This window comes from Trachurus japonicus, chromosome 9 (genome assembly GCF_045865225.1).
Source record: "Trachurus japonicus isolate A0001 chromosome 9, Traja_1.0".
NCBI lineage: Eukaryota > Metazoa > Chordata > Actinopteri > Carangiformes > Carangidae > Trachurus > Trachurus japonicus.
The window spans coordinates 24,334,264-24,354,559 of record NC_140915.1 but is presented as its reverse complement, the minus strand read 5'-3'; the positions used below and the strand labels follow the sequence as shown (position 1 = coordinate 24,354,559).

The window sequence follows — 20,296 nt, the reverse complement described above, 5'->3', positions numbered from 1 at the left end:
CACTCAAATCAGGATTAGGGAGAAGAGGAGGCTGTCGGGGATGGGGGGTGGAGGGGCTCAGCAGCAGGAGAAGGGGGGGGGGAGAAAACTGAAACAATATGGAAAGGAGATTAGAAAAGAGGGGGTTTGGGCCGTTTGGGGAATTGCAAACTCCCTTGTGCTTGGGTAGGTGTCCTAATGACACCGCCTAATTATGGCAAAATTAGACAGGCTAAAGGGAAGGTGGGGGGTGGTGGAGGAGACGGTAACGTGAAGGAAAAGAAGTGGAGCAGGGGAATTAAGCAATAGGGAGTAAGTGCACAGTAGGAGCAAATGAAAAAGAGCGAGAGGGCTGTTCAGAAGTACAGACTCAAGTTGAGGCAGGGAGGAAGGGAGCATGGGGCAGAGAGAAAGAGGGAGAAAAAAAAAGAGAAAAAGAGGAATAAAAAGGGTAGAAAGCAGTGGCTGGGCGATAGGAGCGAGTGGGCCCCAGCACGCTGCATGTTAATTGGAGAACAGGTGTTGGGGCTGGGAGCAGGAGGCTGATTACTGGAGCCACAGAAACAGACCGTCTCCTCCACACATACACACACAACTGCACACACAGGGATACACACATACACATAGGCTGCAAACTCACACACACACACACACACACACACACACACACACACACACATACACACACATAAATAATTTAAGACCCAAGCAGTGACTGGGGAAAAGGTCAGAGTAGGGGTCACACAGATACATAGACAATTGCACATACGTCCATATACATACATAAATAAATATACAAAGACCCTCACTCACTCACATGAAAATATACATCCGTTTGTCTGCACACAAACAGTAAAAACTTGCTCAGAACATACACACACATCTCGCCCTGTCAATCTTCCCTCTCTCTTGTTTTCAGCATCGTGCACGCACGCACGCACGCACACACATGCGCGTGCACAGCAGCACACAGTCAAATAAGAAACTGCACATAAGGTGGGATAAAAGGGCACAGGGCTGCACAAAATTCCATTGGCTTATCAGAAATTAACTGGCTGCTAATAGGCAGCTCCCTAAGGAGAGGATTTCGCAGACCAGTCAAGAGGGAGAAGCCCCCATCAGGATGGGATATGCCCAGTGTGATTAGAGAATACAGTAGGTCAATGATTCCATTTAAATCAATCCTCGCAGCCTGCACACACTAACACACACACACTCAAAGTCAGAAGATATAGATCACTCTTTTCTCACCAGCAAGCCACCAAGCTACTTACAAACACATTTCAAGAGGTTTAGCCATGTTAGGAGGAAGTATGAAAATGGTGCAATGGGGGCTATTGGGAGTCTAATGCACTAGTAGATGAGAAAAGCAGCTGCGCCACAGCATTCTGGGAAAATTCAAAAGACAACAGCCCCATTTTTCCATTATATGAAAACTATCTTCAGCTGAGCTCCTTTGAGACACACTGTCAACGGCCAGCCAGCTTGAACTGAGGAGAGGGAAGAAAAGGATCCTTGACGTACACGAAGTGAGTGTTTTCTAGACTGACGGATGTGGGGAAGGAGAGAGGAAAGGAAAGAGGAAAGAAGGAACCGAGGGAGGGAAAGGTGATGAAGTTTGCTTGTATGACATCACAGAGAAGGTATTTCACATTCAGTCCGCTTATGAACATTCATCACATCGGCTAATGCCGGGCAGACAGTGTGGGACCTCCGAAATCCCTCGGACGTGAAGGCCCTCACACACGGCGATTACAGCGGTGGTCATCCACCTTTAAGTCTGATAAGTGGCTGTCAGGGTGAACATTTACTACATATGTGAGCCTGTCTGCTGGTATGAGAGATCCACATGCTTCTGATAAAAAGGAAATCTACGCTTTTGGCAAGTTTCAGGTGCAATGTCGGCTGTTCGACGTAATGAGAGACCGAACTGAAACTGATCCCAGAAGGCTGAAGATAGATCAACAGATAAACAGAGAGTGAAGAGGGAGGAACACATGGGAGACAGATATGGACACAGATACTCTGTATTGTATGTTACAGCCCAACAACTGCACTGGTGCAGTTTAAACAGACACGGCACACGGATACTGCGAACACTTATCACTATGTTGCACACATTTATACTTCTATGTGATTCACACATGTGCTAATTTATATATATGAAATGAACACACAGACATCACTGTGTCTCCGGAGCTATTTTCTCTCTATGGCCAATATTCATTAGCTATAAGTGCAGCAACTGATTGGTGGGATCTCTTCACATTCAACGATGATCTCTTTGGCACTGTGAGTGAGTGTGTAGGTGCATATACACAAAGAAAGGGCAGCCTGAACACTTAGTAAGAAGAGGTGCTTGTTTGAGGCGGTGAACACTGTGTGGGACATGATTTGATCTCATTACCTGTCAATGATGACTGGGTCAGAGGGCGTCTCGTTTCGGTTGCCACAACTTTTCTTCTCACAACAGCGGCTGAGCAGGCATTTGAGGAGACAGGGAAAAAAGGAAAAAGTCAGTGTTGGGGAAAACTAATTACACAAGGGGAGCCATCATTTGCCTGGGCCATCCACATCCTCAGGCCCAGACTACTCTGCCCCGCAGTCGGCCAAGATCCAGGAGCACACAAAGGAGGCATGAGAGGGGAGGGGAAGAATAGACAAAAGAATAAAAGAGGAAGAAAAGGTACAACAACACACCCTACAAACAGTGAGAGACTATTCAAAAGTGAAAAGCCAGCCAGGCAATCTGTCACATTGATTTCAAAATCAAACTCAACCCCCACACAGCCTCATTACGCACACATACACACACATACATGCACATGCACACACACACACACACCATCCCACAACATCCTACCATTCGTCAACAGTCCTGTCCGAGGAGCCTGCTGGCCACCCAGCCCACCCCTCCCAAAAGTCCCCTTCACTGCATAACAAAAGTGCCCCCACCCCTAACCATCTGCCACCCCTACACCTCGCCTCACCCCTCTCGTGTCCCAGCTTGGCCCTACCCTGCCCCCCTCCGCCCCCCTGTCAGACGGCCTCACTCCCCAGCTGTGACGCTTGCCCTCTGCCTCTTCGGCTCTGTTATTAGCCAGCTGTGAGTCACATTCGGGCATCTGCTGGCTACACAATGGCAAAGCCCACTCTGTTTAAGCCCCTTTCCCCTTGTCCCAGCCCCCTATCCTTCCCCCTGCTGCCCTCCAATCCTGGGTGACTGCCTCACTTCCAGACCACTCTCTGAGATTCGCTCTCTCTCTCCTCTCCATCCATAACATCATTTTCTCCACTCGCCAAATAATAACAAAAACCCTTTAGTCCCTAGGCCATGATTAGATTTCTTAAACTTGCTCTGCCATTGAAAGAACTTTCTGCACCACTACACTTGTTGACAAAGTCCACACATGCCATCATGACTAAACACAATGCTGCAGCTTTGATGAAGGGAAAGGTGGGTTATTCCCCTAAAGCACGTCTGAGTGCAAAACCCCAGGCTGAGGAGGAAGGAGCTCCAGGAAGAAACAGGAGCTGTCCGGGAACATGTTGCGTTACAGCAGAGAGCAGCAGGGGGCTACCACTGTAACAAGGATGATGACAGACAGACTTGACTTACGGTTCAGCCACAGTCTAGTTTTCAAAAATGTAGAGCCCCAAGCATCATCCCAAAACCACATTTCAAGACAAAGCAGAGTGAAGGAGAGTAATGGATGTTTGGATTTCGTCCCTGTGGGTGAAAGTTCCCAATAAGCATGTGTGTGTGTGTGTGTGTGTGTGTGTAACACTCACCTGCACATAACCTCATGTGTGAGCAGAACTCTGCACATTTCTGGATTCTTGTTTTGTCCCTCATATGATATGGGCTAAGAGGAGGAAATGAGACGCAATGGGACAGATTCAGTTTCACAGAGCATCAATGAAACGTCTGTTTATATAGCTGGAGGTGGAACCCCCTTCGAGAAGACTTGAGGAAAGTTTACCAACCTGTTTGGTGACAGAGTCGATAAGTCGTGCGTAAAGATCTTGCTCCGTGCGGACTCCTGTAAAAAGAAACCGGTTGTTATATTAATAACTCTAACAATTTATTCTAAGCATGAATAAAAATTTCCAAAGAAACTGAATGTACGATCTCTTGCCCTCGGCTCATTAGTTAAACAGAAGCTGGGAGTAGATGAAAGATCAAGCTAGAAATAGACATTTTTATTGTGCAGATAACCTTTATATCACAGAACACTAGTAAATTAAAGCTGAGTCACTGGACCCTAATTACAAAATACTACCTATAGTTGCTCCAAGCAAAGCAACTGACATTGTACCGAAACTCACTTACCCACGCTTAGCAGTTGATAAAAGAGTACATTAGGATGAGAATTCTCAAAATAAAATGAGAAGATTTATGATTAAAACCTTTTTTTCTTCAACTCTGGACAAGCTCTCAGAAAAAGCATTGAACTCTGTCCAGCAAACATGGAGGAATAAGATTGGCATGCAGTTCCTCGCTGATGGTTTCAGAGGGGATTGAGAGTTATTTGATGTTTGATGATTATTAGTCATGTCCTGCTTTGAGGCCAGAATTTATATCCATGTTCTCACGACTTGTCAGCCTGTTCTTTCTGTGGTTATTTCTCTGTCAGCTTTTGATTTATCCCCAAGTTTAGTTGATTGAGTTGACTGAGGAGATTAGTTAAACACCAACAGGTAACTGATCAGTTTGTTGAGGGGGTTTAACTGAAGAGCAAATGTTTTTTTTCTATTAGTTTCTGGTTGCTAAATTATGAATTGTGTCTCTGATTGAGATTTCTAGAGACACCTGAACCTCTGAATGCTTCGAAAACCTCCACTATAAATCACACTACAGTGGAAAGCGACATTTAATGAATTGCTTCTTGAGAGAAGAGCGCATTACCCAAGGAATTTTTATAGAGACTTTGGAGAGTATTGCTTTTAAAATGTGTTCCTCTCATCAAAGTCTCGATTGGGATGCCTTTGATATCGCTTGGGGGAAGGGGATGAGAGGAGGGGATGTAGAGGAAGTGCTTTTGGTGTGCTTGTATGTACATGTGTGTGTGTGTGTGTGTGTGTGTGTGTGTGTGTGTGTGTGTGTGTGTGTGTGTGTGTGGAGGGTGTACGAGGGGGTTGCTGTAGAACATGTCTTTTATCTTCTCTCCCATGGGTGCCACTGCTGTGGCAGAGTAGGGGCAGCAGTGGCTCATGGGAACCAAATTTCTCTGTGTAGCTCCCAATCTGATGTGGAAGCACCGTGAGGAGGGGGTGAGTTGGAGGGGGTGTGGTGGGGTGGCAACATGTACCTCATTTCCCCCATACATGCGCCCAGGAGAGGCTACTCGCAGTGCGGAGCGTTGAATCGTACAAGCCCAGTGATTAGGCGATGAGCGGAAAGGAAATTTATGAGCTCAAAGAGGAGAGGAGAGGTAAAGCAGGGAGGGATGTGGAGGAAGATTACTTAAGTGGAGAGGTGGGTGTCACGTTAGGGAGCTGGTGTCACTGCTAACCTTGTTCCCCGCTTGTTACGTGCAAGAGTTAGCATCGTGTCTAAATGATCAAATTAGACACCGGAGAGGGCAACGAATCAACCCGCAACCTGTGAACTAATATCTGACTCTACTCACCGTTGCTGTAGAGGAGCTGCAGCTTGTAGTGCGTACCGTTGTTGGTTTTTTCTCCCGTCTGCTCCTTGGAAAGACACAGAAGACAGACAAATGCAGGGCATGCAGTTAAGCACATCTGGGCCACAGATATGTACAGCTGGGCATCCCAATGCACTGTAAAGCACAGTGAGTCTCTCCTAATCCTGCAGCTCGCCCTTCCCTAGGAGCAGCATTGAGATCAGAGAGTTGTCTGCTCAAAGCCCGTATGGGACCCTGCATTGTGCTCATAAGCTGAGTGCTTAACCTTGAGTCGGATGTTCTTTGTAGAGGTTGAACTATCATGTCTGATAGGAACTCCTAAAACCTTGAGATCAAATGCAGTGGTCCTCCCAGCAACAAGGTAGTACAGGCATGGGCGTATGTGCATGTGTGTGTGTGCAAAGTGTGTTCCAGTCGGTGGAAAGTACTGTATGTGAGATGGAGCAGCAGTCGACCTTGACAGAAAAACTTCCTTTCTGCTATCCCTCCTTCCCCGAGGCTCTCCACTAGCCGCTCACTTCTTCCTTCTCTCCCCCTCTCCGCCTCTTGTTCCCCAGCTTCCTTTCTCTTCCTCTACCTCTACTGGTCTTTCTAAGTGGTCTCAAAGGAATGCTCTCTGGTCCAATAACCCAGGAGGCTGGCATCACAGAGACGAGAGCAAGAAGAGCAGAGAGAATGGGGGAGGTTGGGGGAGTAGACCAGGAGAAGGAGACAGTTGTAAGGAGGGAGGAAGAAGAAGAAGAGGGGGCGAATTAAGATGCACAAAGTTGGAAAGTAAAAGAACTCAAAACTTAATATCAGAGGATTGAGACACACCAGGAGATAGATGGGTGCCTGGCTTCATAAGTTTTGTAAATATACACAGAGGAACATTTATTTTGCCATGCCATCACTCTACCTCCTCATAATTACAAAGCAAAAACAGATGCCAGGGTAACCATGCAGAAAATGAACTCCTCCACTGCCGTCATATTACTCTGCACTGGCCTGTGTGGCACAAAGGGGGAAGGGAGGGTGGGTGGTTGGTTGTGGGGGCGGGGGCACTGACAGCTTTTTTGCCCTGGCATTAGCACTGCTGCCGGCCCCCCCCCCCCCCCCCCCTTCTGTTCCTCCCTGTGCCCACATGAAATACATAGTGAAACTATGTTTGAACTTCAGTTGACAGGACGGTGTCCTCTTGTCTTTCTCACAGGGGAGAGCTGTTGCCAGTTTAGGAGATTATTGCCCCCCCGCCCCCTCACCACAAGGCAAAAACATCCATCAACGCTGGGCATAAGGCTCCCACTCCAGGCAGTCAGCCGTCTCTGGTCTCTTTCTATCTCTGTCTCCACACTCTACCTTTCCTTATTTCGGTCTTGTCAGACCTAAGGAATCCAGCTTCCCCCCCATAGCAGTATTTAGAGTATGGGAGGGGGGCATGTAGGAAAAGAGACTTTGATGATTAGTTCACTGTATAACTTAACAGGAGCGAGCATAATTTGCATTTTAAAAAGTAGTGATGTCCTCCTAATGAGGCAAGCTGCTAATTAGTCATTAGATATTCTTTTTCAATCCCACATCATCAGCTCATTGAGGGTAAAGCTTGTGTAAACATGTAGCCGTCAGCTGTTGGATATGCTTCGCTTTACTGGGGATGGGGAAGATCAAGTTGAGCACCTGGTCACAGCTGAAATATAGTGTACATTACGGATACTTTAATATTTTTACTTTTCGCAGTTTTTTCTGCCACTGTCAGTTTATCTACATCATCTCAAAATGTTCCCTGAAAGAAACTTTGATGATGAATATTGCAGTGAAGTGATGACATCCTGACATAATTAATTACATGCAGAGAAACACCAACACACCTTATCATGCTCAACAAAGTCCACAAACGCAGTCCTCTCCACCTCCACAGGTTGTCCGTGTCTGTCGTAGAGTGCCAGGACAAAGTGGAAGAAGTTGGACTTGCGGAGATTGGAGGGCGGCTGCTTCTCAAAATGAGCTCTTGATAGAGCAACTCCACTGAGAACACAAGAGGAAGAGACAGTCAGCCCACACTTCCCTTTGTGATATTATTAAAAACTCAAATGCTGTTCAATCAACTGATTACCTTTCTGAATACAAATGTTGTCTATATATATATTTGATGTCTGTTTCTCTGCATAAAACAAGCAAAAACACAAGGTCAAACATTTTACTCTGCTTGCACTAAATCATTAAAATTAAATTAAATATGTTTGATTTACTGCCATTTATTATTCATATATTAAAACAATCTCTAGCAGATTTTCCCCCCATTAGATAAAACGTTGTTCTCTCTCATTCTTAAGGCCTTCATCTAATTCATACAGTGGTTTTAAATAATTTATAATAATAATGATAAAAGAAAATTGCCTTTTCTAAATATTTAGTTTTTGCCATAATTTGAATGATTGTGTAAAATGAAAGTTGTGACCAGGAAAATAAGTTTAAATAAACAAAACAACTAAGAAAAAAAAACAGGAGAAACATGAAATGGTAAAACTTGATTAAACTGTGACTGAACTCTGAAAACTGTAAAGTCACAATAAAATGACCTGCAAGACATGAACGAAATGATAGTGATTGTAGAATTTAAATCAAGTGAGTCCAGTGTTTTATCCCAGATGTGCAGAGGAGAAACAGAGCTGATCAGTTCTCCAGGGTCAGCGCAGAGGCTGCACAGCAGTTTTCCTGTAAATGTAACTTCGCTCTACAATGGGCCATTTTCTGTCTTTTTACAAAGCCTCAGTCAAACTTCAGCTGATTGTTTTTTTGTTCTAACCGCTGTTACAGCCATACATATCTGCTTATCAACTAAGGGAAAGTCTAAGGGAAAAAATGCTTGTGACAATTTTTGTATAGATATAATCGAGCTTTTATAATGTATTTTTTTTACGATCAAATTAATTGTTTATGAATATCAAATAACATAAAGCGCGAATAGCGTCATTCTTGTACTACTTATTGATATTTATTCTGTATTAATATATATATGTATATATATGTATGTGTGTATTTTTTATGTATTGTACTAATTAACCTGTTGCCTTCTGTGTTCTTTTGTGTTTTATGATTATTAAAACAGTTTTCTAAACTTCTGACACAATGAGTTTGAAACCTGTGAACACTGGTGTTGGTTGTGAAGAGGGGGATTGAACATCAAATGAAATCTTGAAAATACTCAGGGAAATGTTGAAGAGTTATAATAATGTGACGTGTTTGGCACTGAACTGTTTTTCATCAGAAAAAAATCACATCTGGTTCATCATCTGAACCCTAACCCGATCCAAGAAAACACATTTGGATTAAGCTTTTGTCACATTCATTGTTCTCAAAAATGATCTCAAATTTAATTCTTACTAAAGTAAAATAAATGGAATGAAAATGCTCTACTTGTCTACATGTTATAATGATTATTATGCTTGCCAACAAGGCCTAGTATATTTTCCCTTTGTGCATATACCCAGAAATGTCCTTTCATCTGTCTGGTAATAATTATTATGATAATCTTAAGTGTTCTATTATCTCATCTAAGTTTTATGAGTTTGTGGACAATTCATTTTAAAGGGGAGTCGTGTCATCAACTGCAACAAGTAGTTTGCACCGCTGTGTGTTAAATTTTATCAACTAGGTTGTACTGATGAGACTGATCGTTAAAATGAATTCTGTGACACTGCCAGCAAACTTGGGTGCAATGAATGTAAACACCTGGAGAGAAGGTAGAGCTGGGTCTGTACTGTACCTTTGCGCCGCGACGTTCGCATCCACAACCCCGACATTACGCACCCACGACCGGACTGGATCCATCTCCTCTCCAAGAATTCTCTCTTTTAATCCGCTCACTTCTCGTATGAGATGCTCCTGGATTCCGAACATTTAAGCCTCGTCCAGATCGTGGGGTGAACTTTTTTTTTTTTTTTTAACTTAAGGAGATAACAAAAAATTGAGTTGGAGAGCTTAAGCACTTTGGCAAACAACAGAAGGTCCACCCCAAGGTTCTGCGCTCCTCCTGAGCGCCACGAGAAAAAAAAAAGAGCTTGCACGGAGCTTTGAGAAATAACTGACTGGTGCTGTGTGGTGTTTCGAAGGGCGTCTCAATACAAAAAAAACCCAAATCCACGCTGACTTTCTTTCAAGACTCAAGAGATGATATTAAACACACTCCCCGGCTATTTGCAAGCATTGTCCAAGCGCAAATCTCCAGCGTCAGGTCGAGCGCAAACGATCACCTGCTCGGTGGGCTGGACTCCTCACGCGCTTCAGAGCGAGTCCGTCTCGGGATATTCTTCAAATATCTCTGTGTAGAAAGTCTCCTTTTGTCACGAGGCCAGACTGGATCAAAACAGTTGATCCGAGGGCCAGGAAGCTTGAAGTGAACCGCTGTCTTGAGGCATGAATGAGACCCTCTGCCGGGATAGAGCGTGGAGGAGGGGCCTTAGTGCCATATGGGGGACCGATTGTTGAAATGGATGCTCTCATTGGTGTAAAGTGCATCCCGTTGTTTGGACTTTTGCCAGATTCAGCATCCAACCACTCACTCGTGCTGCAAACTTTTCACACATTAGCTTCGATAATGTAGGGTGATAATGTAGATAAAGGGCGGAAGCTGCAAGCTGTTAAATATTCTTTAATCACGAAATTAAAAAAAAAAATCTTATGAAGGCGTCTTTGTGTGGGAGGTGGAATCTTTACATGTGTCCAGTATCCTATTATTCATATCATTCAACCTTAAAACCCATTGATAAATAAATAATAACTTGCATTTTTCTAACAAAATAATTCATATTTCTATGTAGGTCTGGGTTTTTTTTCCTTCATAATAGCCACTTGTTCCTTTGGGTTTTCAGTTCTCCTGTATACACTGGGTTACCACTGGCCTGAATAGTCTTAACAGCAAATCCTATTTGGTCTATTCACCCGAATCAAAATTTAACACAAGTGCGCTCTCGACAGGCGCGTATTCAGCAGCTCGACCGTCTGCTCCTTTGAACGCAGTGATTCCGCTGAGGAGGCATCGCATCAGTGTCAGCCGCAACAATGGCCGTCTGGTTGGTCCATCAATCTCCGACAGCAGCAGAGAGCGCCGCGCTCTGATTGGCGTTTGGACCGCTGCCTGACAGAGCCCGAAATGAGTTCTTAATCAATACAACGACCGTCTTACCAAACCCAGACTGGTCATAAAACCATTCACAAATAACAACTGCTTTAAAATGATTCCTCAAGTTACTGGAGAAAAGTAGACCTAGTAAGTGGATAGGAACGTTTTGGATACAGTCTAACAAAGTTTATGTGGCTGCTGAGTTGGATAATTTCTTGTAACAATTTGTAACCACCAAAAAAAACAAAACAAATAGGCCTAAAAGTTTCTTCTGTTTGTGTACAAATGTAATCTCATATGTTCAATATTTCACATAACATCAGCATTTAAGTTTAGTTTAGTGTTTATTGTTAAACTGTTTTTTAAAGCGCCCAAATAAAAAATATATAGATATATATCTTATTTTAGAGCACTTTTGCGGACAAAAAATTAATTTCCGCTCCCGTTCTTTTGGCGATGAAAAGGAAAGTTTTTTTTTTTTTTCTCCAACCTTGGTTCCTCGCCCCTCGCCGAGACTATTGTCTCTGTGTAGAGTTTGTGCGCCTGGACAATGAATGTAAATCTCCCCCCTTGGAACCCGCCCCAACCCACCATCTGCCAGCGCGGGACAAAGTCAGATGTTCCCCCAATTATGGGAGCAGTCTTGGGGAATCCTGCTGCCGAGTCTCCGCCCTGTCGCCATGTCCCTCACACACTTCCCCTAAAATGATTGACAGCTCTATTTAACCATGAAAAATCTAGATATGATGACACGCTTAAAAAAAATTCCTCCACTTATTGCAAACGTTCTAGACAGGTTTTTTTTTTAATTAATCATACATGGATTTATTTGCTCGTTCAGTTTCAAACAAGCAGTAGGCCTACACGTGCAGTGCGTCCAGACTCCAGAGCAGTGTTTCTGTGGCTTGTTGGAACAACTCAGGGAGCTGATGCAGAATGACTGGGCAGGCTATGCGCTGGAAATCAAAGCTACTGTTTCCCAAAGAGAAAATGTGAATTAAAAAGTGGATTTAGACACAAAGCACCACGTTAGACACGTTAGTTAATATAGGCTAATGAGGGTGAGAGTTTGTGTCATTAAAAAGTTATGTGCACCAACGGGCCTATTCCATAACATAGCATTTTATTGACTCCAGGATAGTCCTTTTTTCAAAAGGACACATTTGTTGCACTTTTAATGGAGAGTCTTGTGATAACATTTTAAAAAGTTTGTCAGTCCTCTTCTAGATTTATCTCTTGTCTTAATCGATATTATTCCAATCACTTCACCATAACCGTCTGCTGTCAAGTAGGCCATGCATGCTAAAAGTTTGCTTATAATCTTAATAGCCCAAAGTGCTTCTTTTGCAATCAAGTGACTGATCTTGTCTCCACTTCGGCCCCACAGGTGCGAGAGTTGTCTAAATGTGTGAGTGTGTGTGTGCCGGGGGGAGCGAAGAGCCGGGGCGAAAAAGGGGGGAATTAGTCAAACCACAAACGTCTTTCTAATCAATTTAATCCGTTGAGGCGGTCAGCCCGTGTGTTTCAGAGTGGGGATGTGGGGTGGTGGGAAAGGGGGGGGGGGGGGTTGGTGATCAGTGACTGCTAAACCAAACAATGGGGTATCGTGTGCCGTTCGTCCTCTCCGGCATTTCCCTGCTCCCATGGGACACCCAGAGCCACTCTCTGTGGATGGCACTGTGTCCACGGAGGTCAGAGGGGGCGTGGTCTCTCTCTCTCTCTCTCTCTCTCTCTCTCTCTCTCTCTCTCTCTCTCTCTCTCTCTCTCTCTCTCTGTGCGTTCGTGCGCGCGCGCGCGTGTGTGTGTGTGTGTGTGTGTGGGGGGGGAGGTGCTGGAGAAGCAGCAGCTGGTTCCCGTCCCTTCTCACCCTGCAGAAAACAACAGGGCTAATGCGGCCCACCACGTCTCCAATCGATCGCCTTATATTGCTGTTTTTTTTGTTGTTTACTTATATTTAGGCAGGGATGCAGATCCCCTGGGGAGTGTCTGCATGCGCAATTAAAGTGACCACCTCCAGCTTCGTTCCTCAAAAACCATCATTTGCTAATCGTTTATGTATAGCTAACAAACACTGTGATTCAGGCCTGTTGTTATTTGGTTCAATCAGAAGGTTAATTTAAATTAAAATGAACCTGTGGTCGCAGGTAATTTCAGGAACAGATAGCACAAGTCTTAAGCCGATCCATGAGCACAAAATTGTAAGGCGTCCTGAAGCAGTAGGCCCAGTTATTACACAAGTAGCTGCTTTTCAATAAAACAAAATAAGTAAAAATAGTCCATATTGTGAAAGACAACTATTTCTTAGAGTGAGACGTTTTTTTTTGTTTTTTTTTATTAGTTTGTTACTTATTTTAGTATACAGTATCTGCTTTTATTATTTCAAACTTTGATTCACAATTAACCTTACTACAATATAAGAAGTAGTATGTTTCCCTTCAGGGTCTCTGTAAGAAGTGTGCAGAAGAGGGGGGGGGGGGGGGCTAAATCACTTAATGCTCAAGGACTCGAAAGACACAAAAATACTACAACAAAGTGGTTAAAAATCTTCTTCTTCCTTTTCAATGTGTTTTCTTAACAAGCCACTAAGGCAGCAATCTCTCTTTTTCTTCTTCCTCTTGTTCTTTCTTTCTTTCTTTTTTTCTTTCATACCTTCCTTCCTTTTTTTAATATCACAATAACACAAGACCACAACCTAGCCTATGTGTTTCAAGCAAAGATGAAAAATTATGACTAACCAAAATCTAAGCCAGTCTATGTGTACAAATCAACACAATATGCATCAGCTTTAAGACCCTTAGTGCAGTTACCGAAATTCATCCAAACCCACAGGTTGTGCTTATGCTTATGCCTTGCTTGAAAACTTGGATGTTAGCGCCATCTGCTGGTCTGTTTAGGACCACAATCAGCTGGGACTGCAACAAGTTTACATTATCTTGTGAACTACTGTTACTGTTTTGTAACAGTCTCTCTCTCAGAACCACAAGTCAATCTCCAAAACAAACATTTATTGATGTTAAACATAAAGTGACATCATGTCTTACACGTTAATTTTGGATAATGCTCCAAAAACAAAAAATCAATTGAAAATTACATGTTACAATTAATGCTTATTTCAATCATTGATTACATTAATTGTCCAGAAAAAGGTTGTAACAAAAGCAAGACAAGAAAATACTTAATTCAAAAAGACAGGAGAAAATATTAAGTCAGGTAGTGCTGATTTCGATTTTTTTACATTCACCAGTGCAAGTATGAGTGAACCATCAATATTTTGTACAATTTGAAACTTCTATTTGACAATTTGAAATATTTTAATAGTTCCTATAAGCAAGATTGCCAGCAATATGTCAGCAGTGACATTACAAGTTATTTTGTCTTCAGTTGCTTATGAGCACGGTGACCTCAACATTTATGGGTGCCACTGGTAAAAAAAAATAAAAAATAAAAAAAAGTAAAAAGAGTGACTTCAGAAAACTCTCGGCATTGCCCTGACATGCTACTCCGTGAACAGCAGATGCCCTGAGAAGAAGCTGTCACTGGTGATACTACTGCCACCATGGTTGGCCACCAGCCAGACTTGGTCTCCCTTCTGAAGCTTAACATATGTTTGACCGCTGGCTGTGGTGAACCCATTCTGCCGTGTGGTGAATGAATGGATAATCAGATCTCCATTACGCATCAGATCTATACTGGCTTCATTCCTGTTGATCGTACAGTGGAACTGAAACTCGTAAACACCTGGATGTTTACAGGTGAAAACCCCTGTGTCGACATCATAGCTGTTCTGTCCATTGTAGATCACATCATGGAAGGGGATGGGTGAGCTAGTTTTGGGGAAATTGTTGCCCAGTCGAACTGAGAATGCAACATTCTGCTCTTTGTAGACTTTTGGCTTAGGTGTTGTTCCTCCTGTGTGAAAAACAATGTGAAATTTTTTTATCTATTGAACCTTCACATTGCATTCACATTAAGAACATTAACAATGAATCAGTATTTACCAATAATAGAGGAAGAGGTGGTAGACTTACCTGATGATGACTGTGATCCACCTGTGTTTCCTCCTACAGAAGATTAATGGTCAAAATGTGAAAAAATTTTATCAATGGAACCTTAACATTATGAAGCGACAATAAAATAACATTTTAAAGTAGTACTTTGAGAACATTAACTTCAATTTGTATCGATAATATCAGAAGAAGAGGTGGTAGACTTACCTGATGTTGGCTGTGATCCACCCGTGTTTCCTCCTACAGAAGATTAAAGGTGAAAATCAGTATTCCCAAACTACTTCAGTGTTGGCACAAGTCATCATCAGCTGTGTCAAGCAAATTTCAGTACATCAACTCACCATCATTCCATGGACTGAGGTCAAAGGCAGGGATGTCCTCACACCTGGCGTAACCAGATCCTCGAGGTCTGTACTGGAAGGGTCTTTCAGGTACCTCAGTGATGTCAGTGTTGTCACAGATGATGCGAGCAAGTGATGTTTCCCTCAGGGACTCCCTCTGAGCATCAGTGAAGACTCCATCGTTCTCCCACCAAAGCCTGATATTGGACAAGTTGTTAGCATGTCATTGCAAAGGAAACATACGGGTGCTGCTAAAAGCTGTATCCACATATTTAAGTAATGTCTGTGGAGGTGAATGTACCTGTCTCCCTGGCGGATCCTCTGGAACTGAGTGGAAATCAAGCAGGCAAACAGAGGTCCCACTCTTCCTCCAGGGACAAATGGCTCGGACACCCCTCCCAGCCACACATCAATGTTGTCGGGTGTGCGATAGAGATCCAGGAGGTGCTTGGCTAGTTTAGTGTTGTTCAAAACTGCTGCCAACTCAGCCTGAGTTTTGGGTTGTGACAGTCCGCAGAACCCACGCCATTTGTTGTAACCTGAAAAGGAAGTTAACGTGCTGTAAAACACCCAAAAGTCTGCACATGCTAAATACATTCTCAACATAGCATATACAAAGCTATAGGGCCAAATAAATACCAGGTAGTCCATGGTCTCTTCCTCTCTGCATGTTGAGTGCTCCCAGATCCAGAGCCAATTCAAAGGAGAATTGGAAAAGCCTGTCCCTCAGCTCATCAGTCATCATCTGATCCTGTGTGTTCAGCTTGGCCTGGCGGCCCACCAGCCCCCTCAGCACTGGGTCCAATCCACCTGTAAAGTATTAAAGGGTGTTTAATTCTGATCACTTGCATTTACTCTCTCTGTTTCGAAGAACTAAGAAGTTAGAGATCTTTGCTATACCTTCAAAGACGATCCTCCATGGTGCAAAGAAGGCTCTGTGAAGCAGTGGGGAGGGATAATCAGAGTGCTCCTGATAGTCCTCATCAAGCCGAAACATGAAAGGCTGAACCATCAGGTGAGCAAATCGGTAGGCAGCTGTGGCAAACACATTGGAGATGCTGGGATCCACGTTTTCATCATAACCAGGATAGGTGGAAAGCTGCCTGGCAATGAAGTCTGGACCAACAATGTGGAGCAAGTAGTCTCTGAAAGTAAGAACCTGAAAACAAAAGGAATCAGAGTCAGATCAACCCGAACCCCGATCAAGGACACAGTTCTTGATGCAAGGTTTGTGCTCTTCATAGAGCTGAGCCCCTCCCTCACCTGGAAGTATCCACCCATGATCTTGCGGGCCTCCTGGTAGAGTCTCTCTCCGCCCCAGTGAGGATTGAGCTTGGCGAGGGCACGAGCCAAACGATTGTGCTCACGCATCATCAGTGTGTGCAGAGAGGTCAGACCAATGTTCTCATTGCTGCGCTCATCACCTGGACGAAAAAGTACAACGCAGATTTTAATGAATACAACTAAAGTTGTTTTACTTGTAACAACCACAATGTGGTTGATGCTTGAACTGGAATCAGCAAGTCAGTGCTTTTGTTGCTACTCACCAGCCAGAAAGCAGGGCACCTCCTCAGCCTCAACGTCATTAGTAATGCGGGCTCGTGAAGCACACATGTTGGCACCCATGTTGGTGAAGGGCAGGAGCTCACGGCCATTGTCAGTAAACTTTGTGTTGACCCTCAAAAGACCCTCGTCTGTGGTCAGGTTGCGTAGGGAACGAGCTTTGGCGTCGTCTGAGCCGTAGACCTGACCCACATCAAGGAAAGCTGTGAGAGAGTTCATCTGCTGACGGACAGTACTCGCACCGAAGATGTGGCCTGTGTTGCCTGAACCGCAGCCTGCTGTTGAGCGGAAGAAGGGCATGCACTCCTCTGACCCTTCATGAAAACGGGAGTCGTTCTTAGGAATCTATTCAGACAACAAGAGGCAGTTAGCATTAAGTGTTTGTCAGTTCTTTAGGTGTTTCACCTGTTCTCCTTTATAAAGCAGTGACACTGACCTTGATGGGGAAGCAGGGCTCTGTGCGTTCACAGCTTTTATCACAGTCAATGCCGTTATTGAAGGAGCGGATGACAGGAGAGTGAGGAGTGAAGGTCAGATCGTGGTCTGTCCACTGGCCAAAGATCGTCACCAAGTGAGTGTAGAGTGGGTCGCTCTCCACGTCAGCGTTGGCTGCGCTCAGAATCCGGTTGGACACTTCCCTGACCTGGGGACAAGATATAGACAATGAAAGTGATTAATTTACTGATCACTGTTCTCTTATTTAAAGGGATAGTTCAAATAGTTCAACACTTTGGTAAATTGGCCCATTGCCATAATCCCTATAGTTTTAGGAGTAGGTTCGTTACCTTTAATTGTTGGTGCAAGCTATTTTTAGAACGGCGGAGCAGAGCCGCGAGCTGCTCAGAGCTAAGCTACGGAGGCTAATGGGATTTCTTGGTTTCCCTCATCAAACTCATCAAATACACAATCCAACAACTCCAAAACGCTCTCGTGGACAAGTTGTGACCTGCACATTCACCACGCTGAGATAATAACGGAACATTATGAGACCAAGTTGTTTTCGAGGTAAATTCATGCAAAACAGCTGATGCGCGTTCCCATCGGGGGCAGTCTCTGCATTTGCCTCAAAAACAACTCCGTCTCGTAACGTTCCGTTATTATCTCATAGCGTGGTGATTGTGCAGCTCACAACTTGTCCACGAGAGCATTTTGGAGTGGTTGGATTGTGTATTTGATGAGTTTGATGAGGGAAACCAAGGAATCCCATTAGCCTCCGTAGCGTAGCTCTGAGCAACTCACGGCTCTGCTCCGTCGTTCTAAAAATAGCTTGCACCGACAATTAAAGGTAACAAACCTACTGCTATGACCATAGAGATTATGGCAATGGGCCAATTACCCAAAATGTTGAACTATCCCTTCAACAAGTGAGGAAGATGAGATTAAACAATTGAATGTATAACTTGTTTTATATCACAGTTATTCACAGTTTTTACAGTACTTAATGACCTATTTTATGATAATAAATGTGCACTACCAGTGGTAGATGATGTCCATTGACTCTCAGCCCATGGGACCAGCCTTTAGGTAGAGAGAGGCCATCCTCATACTCAGCAGGGAGCCAGCGGGTGAAAGGGACGTTGGAGGATCCCCATCTTGTGTTTTCTCTGTATGGGAGAAAACAAATCCATTATTTCTCTCTGTTTTCCTTTCTGTTTTAGGAGATCATTTTTCTGGCATGTCACACTTATTAAATGTTCTTAACTGGGAGATCACAGAGAAAAGGACACATGTGGTCAGGAACATCACATCACTTGCCTTGCTGTCATTTTTGGCCATTTGAAAATTACCGAACTGAAAAATAAATGTCCCTCACCTGTTGTTGCAGGTGCTGCTTGGAGTGCGAAACCTGTCTAAGTTGGGAGTTGTAGTACAAGAGGGGACCCGGTGTCTGGGTGAGCAGCCTGTAAGCTCAGAGATGACCTCCAGGTCCTCCTCAGAGATCAGATCTAAAGAAGAAGAAGAAAAACTCAGCTGTAACCGACTTGCACACATTTGTACAAGCATCAATCAGAGAATCTGTTAAGACCACATACCTGTGGCATTGATGGAGCGTTTTGGGCGTCTGTTGAGAGACCTCTTCAACATCTTAACAGCTACGTCCATATAGTCTGCAGCACGGGCAGCCGTACGGGTTGGTCCAACGGGTTGTTTCTCCAGTCGCAGAACATCTGAAGGATGCGCTGCATTCCGCCTCACACGGTCAAGGCTCCTGCATCGAGTGGTCAGGTCAGATTTATTAATTCAGAATAACATCATTTATCATTTATCATCTAATAGTAAAAATTAACAACAGAAAGCCTCTCATCGGATTTGTACACTCACTCCTGTCTGGAATATTCATAGGCGTTATCCACAGTGGCCTTGGCCGCTTTCACTAGTTCTGCAATCATACTCCGGCTCAAATGGGACTCTGAAAAAAAAGTGTCTTATTTCACTTTTGTTGATGCGATGTCAAATAGGTAGACACATAGGCTACTAATAATAAATTGGATTAGTGTGAGATAAGATTTGTTGGTTACACAACAAATCAGATCTCTTTGGAGGTGACACTCACCAGCGTCCACCTGCCACTGCAAGGACAGGTAAAGTGTCGCAGCCAGCAAAAACAGAAAACGACCCATCTCTGCAAGATCAAAATTATCCAGTCATTCAAGCACTGGTCAAATAACTCAAACTCATATTCATATTATAATTTTGAAGTTTTTTTTTTTTTTTAATCAAAATGTACCTGAAAACAAATATTAGGCTATTTAAAATAATATAAAGGAGAATAGGCTTCATATAGCGTACGTATTGATAAAAGCTGTAAAAAATAAACAGCGTTAGTTACCTGCATGTGAAGTGAAGTTCAAGTCCTCTGTTGCTCAGCACCTTCTAACTTGAATTTGCTGCTACTGTCACGATCACTGCTACCGTAGGCCTACTTTTATAGCTTTTGTGACGCGTCACGGGTATTTTTTTTCTCAGCAAGCATAGCTATATCATTTTCCTTCCTAGTTCCGCCTCCCTGTCGAGAAAAGCCTCTCATGCAGGCTAATTACTGAAACCAACCTCTGAAGAACTCACACCTCTCACTGACCTAAATGTCATTAGGTGAATGCCTCTGTAACGCAATTAGCAAGCCAACAAGGAACATTGGACATTAAACATTAGGCTACACACACGTTCATATATTATTCGTTATTATCACTGTAATTTTTCATGTTTTTCAGGTGCATCAAAGCTGCGGGGCCATGCTTCTCTTAATGTTCTGATGAAACAACATCGTTACACAGGATCTATAAATCTAGGCTTCTCTTATGCACCCTATAAGTTGAAGTGAAATGCATTTATTATCTGTCTTCATCTCTATTTTTATTTCATCTAAATTTAACGGTTTTTGTTGCAGATTTTGGAAAACATTTGGAAAGTGCTACAACCATTTAATGAAAGCCTAAAACAATCCTTGTCATAGGCTAATTCAGAGGAAAGCACTTGTTATTTGAATTTCTTTTCTTTATTTTATTTTTTTTAACTTAAAATAGGCCAAAGGAGGAAAAAAAATCAGAACAAGAAATACAGCTCGGTGTTGTTGGGGAATGCCAGGTATCTGTACTGGAAACATTCCCGACATTCTTTGGCAACCAGTCTGACATTGAATTGCGTGACAAGATA

General features: G+C 43.5%; 2 protein-coding genes across 5 annotated transcripts in view; both read right to left on the bottom strand.

Moving 5' to 3' along the window:
• ebf2 (EBF transcription factor 2) overlaps positions 1 to 10,020 on the bottom strand; it is a 29,698-nt gene extending 19,678 nt beyond the window's left edge. For 2 of the 4 annotated variants that reach the window (XM_085786748.1, XM_085786746.1), the window contains exons 1-6: positions 9,376 to 9,701; positions 7,478 to 7,634; positions 5,613 to 5,676; positions 3,967 to 4,022; positions 3,772 to 3,845; positions 2,387 to 2,455 (exon numbers count right to left, since the gene is read on the bottom strand). In XM_085786748.1, coding sequence (XP_085642874.1) covers positions 2,387 to 2,455; positions 3,772 to 3,845; positions 3,967 to 4,022; positions 5,613 to 5,676; positions 7,478 to 7,634; positions 9,376 to 9,509 — 554 coding nt within the window. In that variant the 5' untranslated portion in view covers positions 9,510 to 9,701. Of the gene's footprint in view, positions 1 to 2,386; positions 2,456 to 3,771; positions 3,846 to 3,966; positions 4,023 to 5,612; positions 5,677 to 7,477; positions 7,635 to 9,375 lie in introns of all 4 variants that reach the window. The other 2 variants (XM_085786749.1, XM_085786747.1) reach the window with 2 other exon arrangements.
• Positions 10,021 to 13,225: 3,205 nt separating this feature from the next.
• On the bottom strand, positions 13,226 to 19,539 carry LOC146981489 (eosinophil peroxidase-like). The gene is made up of 14 exons (XM_085786743.1): positions 19,197 to 19,539; positions 18,965 to 19,052; positions 18,676 to 18,851; positions 18,456 to 18,588; positions 18,117 to 18,246; positions 17,079 to 17,285; positions 16,627 to 16,987; positions 16,343 to 16,503; positions 15,980 to 16,238; positions 15,719 to 15,889; positions 15,381 to 15,618; positions 15,080 to 15,276; positions 14,760 to 14,792; positions 13,226 to 14,640 (listed from the first exon to the last, which is right to left on the bottom strand). The coding sequence occupies exons 1-14, from the start codon at positions 19,261 to 19,263 to the stop codon at positions 14,228 to 14,230; spliced, it is 2,634 nt and encodes an 877-aa protein (XP_085642869.1). The 5' UTR covers positions 19,264 to 19,539; the 3' UTR covers positions 13,226 to 14,227.
• Between the last annotated feature and the right edge of the window lie 757 nt (positions 19,540 to 20,296).